The sequence below is a fragment of the Glossina fuscipes genome, unplaced genomic scaffold (assembly GCF_014805625.2).
Source record: "Glossina fuscipes isolate IAEA_lab_2018 unplaced genomic scaffold, Yale_Gfus_2 3, whole genome shotgun sequence".
Taxonomy (NCBI): Eukaryota; Metazoa; Arthropoda; class Insecta; order Diptera; family Glossinidae; genus Glossina; species Glossina fuscipes.
The window spans coordinates 9,272,509-9,285,634 of NW_023998417.1; the positions used below are offsets into that span (position 1 = coordinate 9,272,509).

A 13,126-nucleotide genomic window follows, 5' to 3' on the forward strand; every position below is an offset into this window, starting at 1 on the left:
AATATTAAAATTTACGTTTTCAATATTTTACTTTATTAATACTACTAAGCTTATTATCTAATATTAATTTATTTAAATTAGAGCCGATAGCCTGTGTTGCTAGTGCTCAATGTCTCTTTTTTTAGTCTAAGAATTCAATTCATTAGTCTAAAATTAAAATAATAATAATAATAATAAGTTTTCAATACCTTTTCGGTATTAACACTGTTGATAAAATTAATATTAGCTACTACTATTGGTATTTTCATAGTCAGAAAAACGGCATTCAATTATAATCGATCATTTAACTAAATTTTCAAATTTTCGAGTTTTTTTTTTACGTTGTAATCATTTTTAAACTAATCAAAAATTGGAACCTATCTTAAACGAATAATTGAATTTATCCGGAATGTACTGTGCTGATACCGGTATATCTTTAACAAAGGGGATCGTCAGAAAAATTTCTACAGGCCTTATTCGTTTTTGTTATCAAATGCTTGCAACGGATAAAATTGCTAATTGGATAACTATATATACATATGCAGGAAGCATGCGTCAGTAAAGGATGAATAGGTCGTAATGTTTCGATGCTTGCCTACTCATGAGTTACGACCAATTTCTATGAGTGGGCACAAGATTCATGTTTAATTAAAGAATTATTATTAGAAAAGTATTGAGCTGCATAGATGAGAGCAAAACAAACAGCAAGGCAGCAAAGACAAGAATATAATGAAGAGATATAAAAAATTCGGCTTAAATAGATCACAATTTTCTTTTTTCATAAATCATTACATGTATAAACTATCCTCTGTGTGCTTATGACTTATGGACAAATTTCTGCACAAAGCAAGAGCATATAGAACTCCATTGGTAAGTAAGAGAATGCTTTTTATGGATATATGCGCCATACACGCATACTTACCGCAAGTAGACAGATGTGAATATGGATGTGCAATACTTTGTTAAATGTTTTATTTCTCTCAGCATAAACCGGTTTGGCTGATATATAAATTCCGCATTTATGAACGCAATTCGCTCAGTTAATTTCCAGATTTGTTGCATTGCAGACAGCTTTGGATATACGTGCGCTCGCGAACTTTTAATAAGAATTGTGTGAAATACCTTTCTAAAAAACGCTCATAAATATACTCTTTTTCTTACTACTTTCTTACTGCCACATCTAATAAGGATACACATCAGAATGGTAAGTTTAGAAATTTAACAAAATTTCTTATTATTGCACTTGGCTTTGCTTATAGGTTCAATGACTTTAGTAAAAAGACAAACAAATCAAAATTAAATTTATGAAATTAAAGCAGTGTAGTATGTACGAATGTAAACTTCTTCTTGCGTATGTCGTATGGTCACGGTCTGTGCTTGAAATCATGCTTGAGCGGTATTTCAGGAGTGGTACTAATCATTATTATTATTTTATTTTCATTTAGAAAAAGAAATTCGAATCAATCATACATTCGAACTTGTAGTAGTAAAATTTTAAAATTTTATACAAAAGAATTCATGTTTATTAGCGTAGGTTTGCAATAGCTTCTAGACGATGACCAAAAAAAAATTCAAATATATATATATATATATATATATATACAAAGCAATTAAAATTTAATTTAATTAAGAAGTTTTTTGTGTCCTTCAAATGATTTAAGAACGTTTGAGTTAATATTTAAGATGACAATTTATGAAGTTCTATATTAAAAGCCAACGCATGCACATCTACATGTGCATATATTTATAAATACAAATACACGAAGGAGTTCGCCCACCTATATGAACTCACGCAATTTACATAGCAATCATAAAGGCCCTTGCAGCCTTTTTGACTCATCACACTAAAAATAAATGTCGTTTCGAGTAATTAAATAGGAAAAAGAAAACAAATAAAAGTCGCCGCCTTAATACGAATAACATACGACACTCCTAGATTCACCATGAAATGAATATAATAAGATAATCGTCTTCCTTTTTTGCGTTGTTTGCTCTTCCCGTAAGAAAAAATGCTAATATAATATAAGAACAAAATGACCTATAATTTCTTCTAAAGTGGGTGTGGTTGTAAAATGTAGTAATTAGGTATGCCTATATCCATTGCAAATTGCAAATCAATGTCAAATTAAATGATAAAATTTCCCTATTCAGGCAAGAAATGTTAGATGTTGACTGACTTTGATATAAATCAACCGCGTATAGGGGTGGGTTGCAACGAAATGAAGATATGAAAAAATGGATACGCTCTTGCGTGCATATTCTGTATATAATGTACATCTGTTTTTCTTCGTAGGATTTATTTGGTTATTTCAAGCGGATTTAATACACTGACATGCAATCGCCTATAGACGGATATATACGCGCAAGCATATTCTACTCATCATCATACCATTCCTACTGCATGTAAAGCAAAGAGTGGGGGTAATTTTTTCTGCAAATGTGCATACTTGCAGATGTATGTATACATGTATGCATGCATTTATGCATGTATATATATAGAAGTCGTATACAGACCATTCCGTTCCTATTTTATTGCATAGAGCACAATTTATTCACACTTTATATGAATATATACACACAAGACACACCCGTGAAACTTCTTATATACCAATTTGGCTTTTAAGTCTGAAAGCAGTGAAATAGATAGCGAAGTATAACTAAATTAAAGCAAAATATAATGCTAGAGAATGGAAGTTGTATAAATATATATATATATATATATATATAGATATATTCATTTTCAACAATAAGTATTTCCCATAACTAAATAAAAATTCAAAAGAAACTACAATTAAAATTACTTTTGTGGTTTACATTAACGTAATAAAGAAAAGAAAAAAAATCGGTATAGAACAACGTGAAATCCGTGCTTCAGTTATCTATTTGGGTCGGGAAATTTGAGATCGGCCAAGAATTTATATACTTTATGGGGTTTTTGAAGCTTATTACTGCGCCTTATAAAGGTATTGCAAAAAAAAAAATTAAACTTTGATACTTAAACTATAATATTGAGTAGGCGTGGTCAATTTTTTGTCTATTTTTGTTCAGATGCTGCAATAGAATATACTTTCAAATTTTCCTACATTTATCTGCTACAGTTCATGAGTAATGAGAGATCAATCAATTTTTCTAATCCTTTCAAAAAACAAGTGTTTTCGATTTGGGTCATTTTCAATACCTACCCGCGTGTAAGAACTTCCAACGTTTCTGCCAAATTTGAGGTCGAGAGCTTAATTTTTGCGGCTAGGAGCATGTTTACAACAGACATTACACAGACGGACAGACAGACAAGATTAAATCGATTTAGAATTTGATGTTGGTCAAGAATACATATATGCTTTGTGCGGTCTCTGCAGCTTCCTTCTGGGCGTTCCAAACGTTTTGACAAAATGAATATAACGCTTTTTCTTCGTTGATGGCTCTAAAAAAATAAGAAGAAATTAAAATAAGTTAAAGTTATTTGACTCATTTTTACAAAATTTCATTGCTTCTCTTACTCATCATGATTTGCCTCACAAAGTTTTTTGATTTGTTGCTCATGCAACAGGATCCGGATTTCAAACCGGTTCAAATATACATATCTCATTGAATTTTCGATTCGAATAATTTTATCTTAAAGGACATTTAGCTTTCTATCACTATACAGAAGAGTTATCTTTAGCTTAAGATTTTTTCTTTTTCTTTTATCAAATTTTTTTTTCTTAATATTTTCAAACATTACTTACTTACACTATTTTAATGCATCTCCTCCAGAGGGAATGTATATCGGTTCATATTGGTCAAGCTGGCGTCCAAATTGGTAATGCTTGCTGGGAGTTATATTGCCTAGAACATGGCATTCAGCCCGATGGCCAGATGCCATCTGATAAAACTATCGGAGGGGGAGATGACTCGTTTAACACCTTTTTCAGTGAGACGGGCTCGGGTAAACATGTGCCTCGTGCTGTGTTTGTAGATTTGGAGCCTACTGTTGTAGGTAAGTTTCTTTAAACATTAGGGGCGAATGTTAGCGTAATAAAATCAATTAATGTTTAATGCTCTTTGTAGATGAAGTTCGTACCGGAACCTATCGTCAGCTTTTTCATCCGGAGCAATTGATAACCGGTAAAGAAGATGCTGCTAATAATTACGCTCGTGGCCATTACACTATTGGGAAAGAAATTGTCGATTTAGTGCTTGATCGTATTCGTAAACTTGCTGTCAGTTTTGGAATTGCGAGGATATCAGGGCAATTCACAAAATATTTTTTTCCCAACATTATTTCAGGATCAATGTACGGGATTGCAAGGTTTTCTGGTTTTTCATTCTTTCGGTGGAGGCACTGGCAGCGGTTTTACTTCACTTTTAATGGAACGTCTGTCCGTTGACTATGGCAAAAAGTCAAAATTGGAATTTTCAATTTATCCAGCACCTCAGGTAAACGCGTCTCGATTCTTTATCCATATATATAGTTTCGATTTATTATATTAATGGACTTTAATCGCAAACTGTTATCGTTAATTAGGTTAGCACCGCTGTCGTGGAGCCATATAACTCGATCCTAACTACTCATACAACGCTTGAGCATTCAGATTGCGCTTTCATGGTTGATAATGAAGCCATATATGATATTTGTCGTCGTAATTTGGATATAGAGCGTCCAACCTACACCAACTTAAACCGTTTAATTGGTCAAATTGTGTCGTCAATTACTGCATCGTTACGATTTGACGGTGCTCTCAATGTTGATTTAACTGAATTTCAAACAAATTTGGTTCCATATCCACGCATACATTTCCCATTGGCCACTTACGCTCCCGTAATTTCCGCCGAGAAGGCATACCACGAACAATTGACTGTTGCTGAAATTACGAATGCTTGCTTCGAACCCGCCAATCAGATGGTCAAATGCGATCCACGTCATGGCAAATATATGGCTTGCTGTATGCTCTATCGGGGTGACGTTGTACCCAAGGATGTAAATGCAGCGATTGCTACTATTAAAACGAAACGTTCGATTCAATTTGTGGATTGGTGCCCCACAGGTTTTAAGGTGGGCATCAATTATCAGCCGCCAACTGTTGTGCCAGGCGGCGATTTGGCAAAGGTACAACGTGCTGTCTGCATGTTATCTAATACTACTGCGATCGCTGAAGCTTGGGCTCGTCTTGATCACAAATTTGATTTAATGTATGCCAAGCGTGCCTTTGTTCATTGGTACGTTGGCGAGGGCATGGAAGAAGGCGAATTTTCCGAAGCCCGCGAAGATTTGGCCGCATTGGAAAAAGATTATGAAGAGGTTGGCATTGATTCAACTGAAGGAGAAGCTGGCGAAGGAGATGAATACTAAAGCAAATACAAAAAAAAAAATTATCAAAATAATGCAACGCTTTCATATACCATTTTATGGAATCGAAGTACATTCACAGTTTCATTTCTCCTATCTTTCAACATACTAACTACAAAACTCACTCACCGTTTGCCGTTTCGTTTTCCAATTTATAATTAATCCAGTATTTTTAAATGAAAATGACATTTTTCAAGATTTGTTTGTTTGTGGCTTTTATACACACAAATATATATATAAAAAAAAAAAAAGAAAGGATTTTTACATTGCGTCACAAACATTAAAAAGAATAAAGCTTTTTGAATGCAAAAAGAAAACCTCTTATGTATGTCATTGCCATTGTTTTACTTTGTTCAAAAATAACAGTCGTCTTAAAGCAGGATTGACAGCAAATCCTTAAGTGCAGATACGTGCCTTTCGGATGCTTTAGATAAACGTGAACAGCATCGACTATAAATTCATATCACATCGCTGCCAGATAACACGTCACATGCAATATGATATATTTCCAAGATACGTCTTCATCTTACATATCATTAAAAATGATTTTTCATAATATTTTCGAAGATAATCGATTCGTTGTTTAAAAATTTCTTATCATTATTAGATGCAGATGCATCGTCAGTTAGAATGTTTTGGAAAACGATTTAAAAAAGCAATTGTTACACCGATCATCGAAGGAAGAAGTGAGTTTTGTCAACACGTTCGCAACGCCCAGAAGGAAGCTGCATAGATACCACAAGATATATATATGTGTGTATCCTTAACCATATATTACAAAGAACACAAACAATATTCAAAAATTAAGGCATCTTCATCTATTCACCGCGCCCACACAATATTATAGAGTAATGAAAAATGAATTCTGTTTTCACTTCTTAAGGATCACGGTAACGGGTAGAACAGATTCGATGATGATCGAATTTAATTTTCTTACGTTTTCTTACTTACTGGTTACTTTTGTATTTCGACAAAGATAGTGTATCGTCATGAACGGTTTTTTTTTAACTTTTTACAAGTCCTTAACTGACCTGAGTCCTTTGGTAACAAGTTATCAAAATTTATTTTACGAATGGAAATGAAAAAAAAAAGTACATAAATTAGGTAAATTCGAAAATGCAGCAAGTAACAAGTGTGTGTGTGTGTGTGTGTTATTATCAACGATCGTAATCTCTTATGTGAATTTAGATAAAATTGTTGTATATATTAGAGTGAAAAACGCATCTCTTTATCAGTGATCAGATTTTCCCTTCTTTGCGCTCATACTCATCGTTCATACACCTTTCTCGAAATCGGTTCTTTGGCAAAATTTGAATTTTAATGCTACTCAACTCTACTTTTGTATCTGCGGCGCTGCGGAATTAATATAATGACATGTCAATAGGAATTTCATAGTAGGCGCTCTTTCAAACCAACTATTATGTAATAAGTATATGGAAAAAATATAGTCTACAAGTCTCAAGTTGGTAAGACTTTACAAAATTCTTCTATGCCTTCTATTACTTGTTATCAATCAAGCTGGGTCTTACTCAGACCGCCCCTTTTCATCGTCCATCCCCACTGCAGGAATTGATGTCACGGCATACAGAAGATTTTTGAAAGTGTATACCAAAAGCACTGATTTACTTATTATATCAGTTAAAATTTGAAATTGATATCATATTATAATGCTGTCACCTGAAGATTATGCGCTTAGTGCATTGTTGAATGCGTTTAGATAAGCAGCAAAAGTCCGAAGTCAAGAGATACGATCAAATTTCTTCGATTTTTTTTTTTTTTATTATTCTTAATCTTACATCTGAGTTATGATATTAACTTCATCTTAAATAAATTAGAAAATCAAAATATGTTAATCATTTTGTTGACTTTGTTTGTATTAAAGCAAACTAATGTTTTAAGCTCGTCTTCCAAATTAAATGTAAGTAAATATTCCGCTTACTACTACTACTACTACTACTACTACTGCTATGCATATTCGTGCAGATGATGACATCATATAAAAACGAATTATTATACGAAAATGATGGGAAAATGGAATTGCAATTAAATGATGATTCCGACTCGGACGTATCACATCCAGATGCTTCCGCTACTGGCGATAGCAAATTGCCGTCAAAAATCAGTGATAGAAAGAACCATCAATGCCCTGATGATCTAATCGAAATTGTTTGGAATAGAAGATATGTGTGTTTGAAAGTATCAAAATTCCCTCAAACATTTGATGAACATGCCTGCTACGGTTCAGATTATTTAATAACCCGGCGAGATCTTAATAGTGAACTAAAATGGCAATTGATGAAAATGAATATAACACAATTTTGGATGCCGGTTAGACGATTGGAGGAAAAAAGATTTAAACCATTTGTAATTCGATTGCCCGGTAGGCATTGGAATCAGCTATACAATTTCAATGAAGCTTTCATTATTTCGGGCAACGAGTCGAAAAAACATTGCCTTGCGGCTCACTTGCACGAAGAAATATCATCTTCAGAATTCAAAATTACTGATTGCCATCAAGAATTATACTCTGTCTGCGTATTCCGGGAACATTTTGTAGCCATATTTGGTTGCCCGGAACAATATGGGGCATTAAGTCATTTACCGAATCAATGTTATGGAATAACTTTGGATAATCATAATTGTCGAATTGTTTCGCTTGACGAATACAATCGAAAGAATAATTCCATATGGATAATATTTAATGCACATCGGATAAAAATTGAAAATTTAATCAGTTTAGGGCAGTCGATAAACGGCAGCCTATGGGTTTTAGATAAAAAGAAACGAATCAATTTTATATCAACGCAAAAGCAAATGCCAGCCTTAAGTTTCATTCAATTAACGAATAATAAAAGCAACGCGTTAGAGATGACTTTGAATATTAATACATATACAAAAGATTTGATATTAACGGTTTACAATCGATTATATATATGGTCTAATGAAAATCGTTACAAATTAGCGATTCATTGTTTTACGAATGCCGGCGATTACGACGAAATCGCTAATGTTTATATCGATAAAATTTGGGAAAATGACCAAAAGACTAAGACAATGTTTAAATTGAAGATAAGAAGCGATAATCCGGGATTGTATTGGTGTGAAGCGCATACAATTTTCAATTTCACTTTAGTATCGACCGAAAAGATAGAAGCGACAAAACATAGGCGAGGCTACAACTATGCGCTTATGGTCGATATTCGCTGCGATGTTGAAAATGCTCGTTCAATGTGTCAAAGCAGACGTAAACTGGCTAACGAAATCAAACGGAACTTGAAAGCCGTTCGGGCGAAAGACAAAGTCTTAAAAGTTTTGCGTATACATAAGGTACGTGTAATGCAAATGGATTCAGTATCATCGGATTTAGGCGATTTAAGGGCTTTATGTCATGCACTAGTGTCGATAAAATCAGACTCGAACGCATTGCGGAACGATAAAAACGATTTGAACACCAAAGAGACTGATACGCGATTACGGTTAATGGCACGAGATTTATTGATCGCATTAATGAAAATTTGGCAGCCGCATTTAACTTCTTCGGTACGTAGTACTGAATTCTGTTTTCCCGACGATCAATGGAAGATGGCGCGTCGCGGTCAGTTTGCTACTACATTCAAATTTTGCTTGCAAAATAACGGTCTACCACTTACACGCAAATGCCTTGGAAATTCTATTCAGGGAGCATATTGGGATACATTATCTGATATTAAGTCTATATGCATAACTGATATAGCTCCGAAATATATTACAAAAAATCTTTATATGATTGATAAAATGAAAGATTTCAATAATCAACCGGATATAATTATCAAAAATATTCGAAAATTATTAGAATTAAATTTAGAAAATCTCATCCCAGCCGATGTACACTATTTAGCTAACATTGTTCGTAGTATAACTGCAAATTTTATGATGGAAAGTAGTAACAGTACCCTAGCAACAAAGCATCAATTCCAAAATATTTCTGAAACGTTTATCGATGTAATGCATATTTACAATAATCTCCTCGAAGTCGATGAGCATACCTTGCAAACGACATTAGTTTTAAATTCCACGAATATATTGTTGGATATTTTCGAAAATCTAATTGAACAAATGTGGGTAGAATTTGAAGATTTCGAAAGATCATCAATAAGCGAGATGTTGCAGACAGTTGAAGAAAATAGAAACGATTCAACGGTAACAATTATCGAGTATGAAGACATTGGTGTTGTTGCAAATATTGCATCAAATTTGTTAATATTTATCATAGATCCGGATGTAGCGAATGTTACTGGTGTAGCCCTGTTCCAAGCAGATCCTGACGACGTTAATGCAACAAATGAAAATGCAACGCTTCAAGGCGCTTTTGAAAATGAATATTATCGCTTCATTTTGGGTAATCAAAGCGCTAATGAGCTGCTAAACGAATTAAATATTTTAATGGGTACGTATGTGCCGGAGCTCATATGGCAAAGATTGGATGAAATTTCCATTCATTTAAATCAAACAATTGATCAGCGTCCCCAACCAAAGGTCGTCATAAAAATCTATGCGAATGATAAATTTTTCCAGGAGAACAAGACAATTGTTAATCAAATGGTTTCCGGTGAAGGAAAAGTAATATCAATATCTATACCCGGTCACGATACCGATCTTCCCGATATTGTACCATTAGTTCTAAAAATCAACGGTGATGGTCAAATAAATAACAATACTGTGAGCGGAAACGATGGACAGATGGCAAATGCTGTCGAGACAGAGCAAGCGTGTAGCTATTGGAACTACGAGAAATGGGTTAATGATGGCCTTTTATTTTTGAAATTATCGGACGCAAATGATACGATTCTATGCGGTTGTACACATTTAACACCGTTCGCTTACCTTGTTGGTACTAGAGATAATTTACCAATTAATTCGGAAGAGGATATCATTGTGGCCAAGATTCATCAAGAAGCTTTAGATGTCATCACACTTTTTGGCTGTTCATTATCCTTATTCGGAATATTGGGAATATTTTTAACAGCTTGCGTGTTCCGTACGTGGCGTAAAAAGATCAACTCGAAAGTTCTGCTGCAACTATCAGTGGCGATTGCTTTGCAAATGGTGTTATTCTGTTTCGTGAATACTGAGCGGAACACACAACATTTAATTTCGAATAAAATGTTCTCCAGCTGTATCGCAATTGGCGCTTTATTGCATTATTCTGTGCTGGTACAATTTTGCTGGATGATCATAATAGCGTATCTTCAATTTAAACGTTACGTTCAAATTTTCGGTAATACGCGTCCGAAACGATTTCTCGTAAAATCAACGCTTATCGGTTGGTGTCTGCCACTAGTACCCGTAATATTGTGTTTATCTTTAGATAGCGAATCTTATATTCCAATTGAAACGAGCAATCCGATTTGTTATCCTACCGGACTATCTTTATATCTTGGCATTGTCCTTCCCGTCATTCTAGTTATTTTAACGAATTTATCTATTTATCTATTTGTTATTTATAACATTCTAAACAGTCCAGCCGGATCGATTCGTCAATCCGAGAAAGGCCTTGTCTTATCTCAAATTAGATTACTTATACTTTTATTCTTTCTTTTAGGCTTTACATGGGTATTTGGATTAATGTCTGCAATGAAAGTTGGTTTAGTATTTTCCTATTTATTTTCACTTACGGCAACCTTGCAAGGATTCGTTTTATTTGTATACTTTATCATAATGGATCCAGTAACTAGACGAATGTGGTATGGATATTTATGTCGCTTATGTGGTTTGAAAATTAGTTTGGACAACTCGTCCAATTTTAGAGAAACAACTCAAAGTCCATAAACTCCATCTGTGTTTTTGCACACAGAACACGATGCGATAATTGGCAAAACATATTCCGAGATCAATTCACTCATATTTGAAATTTTGTTAAATAAAATTTTTCATAAAAAAATCTTAAATTAATTACGAGTAAGCATAATAGCATAAAATAGATTTAAAAAAATTATTCATAAGAAGAAGAAGAAGAATAATAACAATTAAAATTGCTTCCGTATATTAACTTATTAAAAACGTTCCCTTATTTTATCTCAGATGCAATAAAGAATACAAAAAAATGAGAAAGCCTGTGCTCTAGTTGTTATTGTAAAATTATATTGCATTAATTTTTTTTTTTTGTATGCGAAATCATGTGGCCACTTGATAGAAAGCGATAGAGACTTTTTACTAACCGCGACTTAATCTATCTTTTAAGTCCCTCTTTAGCTGCCTGTAAATAATTTAGGCAATCAATTTTTTTTTTCTTTTTGCTGGAATAGTTAGAAAGAAAATGCATTATTGCACAATTGAATTCATATTTAAAGCTTGTCTTTTTTTTTTTTTTTTGGCAACAAATCTTTTCCCCATCTTCGCAATCTTTTTTAAGGCAATAAAAAATATTCAACAGAAATCAATTCTGAGACTAAAGTCTTGAATCGCTAGCATCTAGAACTGTTGACATCATTGAACCGCATTCTATCGCACTTGAGATTTAAACCCACGACCATTGAGTTCTTAGTCGAAATCTTTTCCCCCCTCGACCCTTCAGGCTGATATATATATATATATATATATATTTATTTCGCAAATATTTGAAGTAAAAAATTAAACTTATGAATTAAACTTATTGTTTTAGACGACAAACGTATGCCTCGAAAATCCCTGCAACGTGAAATTGTGTAAATAAAAAAGAAAAACTCTGCGATGGTACCTCTGCGATACAACCTGAAAAGGAGAAGAATTTTTCACATGAACCTGCAATTCACAGCAAGTGTGAGTCATTAACTCGCATTGATTACTTTCCTGCTCTTTTGTACACACCGCCCGTCATGCAAAAGTTGACTAAACTTGATTGATTATGCAGAGCAAGTAAAAGTCGTAACACGTAGGATATATGTATTGTGATATCATAAAATTGCAAAATATATTCTATCTGCTAACAGATTCTATAATGATTACAAAATTGTGTATAAATATTCCTACAGTTTTAAGACAAGCGGAGCATGTATTTTCTTACCATATGTGCTTTGGATATCTCATCGTGCAAGCAATACCGGTGTGTCATTTGGCCTTCGTTATGTTACAGTTGTGTGATGGAAAGCTTTCGGTGAAAATGCACGCTTCAGTTAGGATAGCCTCTTGAAATTTCTAATGGCATATATTTTTTCTATTAGTTCCGGAATGGATTCTATTACACCAAAAAAATTCATCCGTTCAAATATCATATAGAGTTTTGCTGAATAATATTAAATTGCTTGAGAGTAATTGAGCATCAATTTTAAAAGGAGATGAAAATTATTTTTATAAAAAATAAAACCATTCGCAGCCATCCGCACAACTATGGTTTTTTCTTTCTTATCACTTCGTCTTAAACAAACATCCTAAAGAATATTGCAAATGAAAAAAGAATTTACAGGTTTACAACAAATTTTAATTGGTTATTGTCTAGTTGTTGTTCTTGTGTCCTTTTATATATATAAAAAAAGGTGGCGTAAACATTTTAAGTCATATATTCACTACAGTTTTTATATAACAATTTTTTTTCTTTTTTTTTTTTATCTATTACTTCTTCTTAGGTTATTTATGTAAACCTAAAGTTAAATTGTATAAAAATAAAAACAATTTTAGCCGCATATATATATGTATATATATATATATACATATATATATATATACATATATATATATATATATATATACATATTCCAAATAAAAAGATAATGGAAAACAAAAATATATATATATAAATCATATGTTTTTCACCTGCGTTCATATATACATACATATAAAAAAATGTATTATTTTTTTTTTTTTTTA

General features: G+C 33.0%; 2 protein-coding genes across 2 annotated transcripts; both read left to right on the plus strand.

Annotated features, from left to right (window-relative positions):
• Nucleotides 1-1,010: 1,010 nt before the first annotated feature.
• On the plus strand, nt 1,011-5,481 carry LOC119634888 (tubulin alpha-3 chain). The gene is made up of 5 exons (XM_038029303.1): nt 1,011-1,183; nt 3,733-3,955; nt 4,027-4,178; nt 4,246-4,395; nt 4,484-5,481. Exons 1-5 carry the CDS (start codon nt 1,181-1,183, stop codon nt 5,306-5,308), a joined length of 1,353 nt encoding a protein of 450 aa, XP_037885231.1. The 5' UTR covers nt 1,011-1,180; the 3' UTR covers nt 5,309-5,481.
• Nucleotides 5,482-7,063: 1,582 nt separating this feature from the next.
• LOC119635051 lies at nt 7,064-12,945 on the plus strand. The gene is made up of 2 exons (XM_038029568.1): nt 7,064-7,223; nt 7,289-12,945. Exons 1-2 carry the CDS (start codon nt 7,152-7,154, stop codon nt 11,111-11,113), a joined length of 3,897 nt encoding a protein of 1,298 aa, XP_037885496.1. The 5' UTR covers nt 7,064-7,151; the 3' UTR covers nt 11,114-12,945.
• The last annotated feature ends 181 nt before the right edge of the window (nt 12,946-13,126 follow it).

Coding starts and splice junctions, on each gene's coding strand:
- LOC119634888 (XM_038029303.1), top strand. Junction 3,956..4,026: donor TTTGGAGCCTACTGTTGTAG/GTAAGTTTCTTT, acceptor TGCTCTTTGTAG/ATGAAGTTCGTACCGGAACC. Junction 4,396..4,483: donor CAATTTATCCAGCACCTCAG/GTAAACGCGTCT, acceptor ATCGTTAATTAG/GTTAGCACCGCTGTCGTGGA.
- LOC119635051 (XM_038029568.1), top strand. CDS start 7,152: ATGTTAATCATTTTGTTGACTTTGTTTGTATTAAAGCAAACTAATGTT. Junction 7,224..7,288: donor GCTCGTCTTCCAAATTAAAT/GTAAGTAAATAT, acceptor ATATTCGTGCAG/ATGATGACATCATATAAAAA.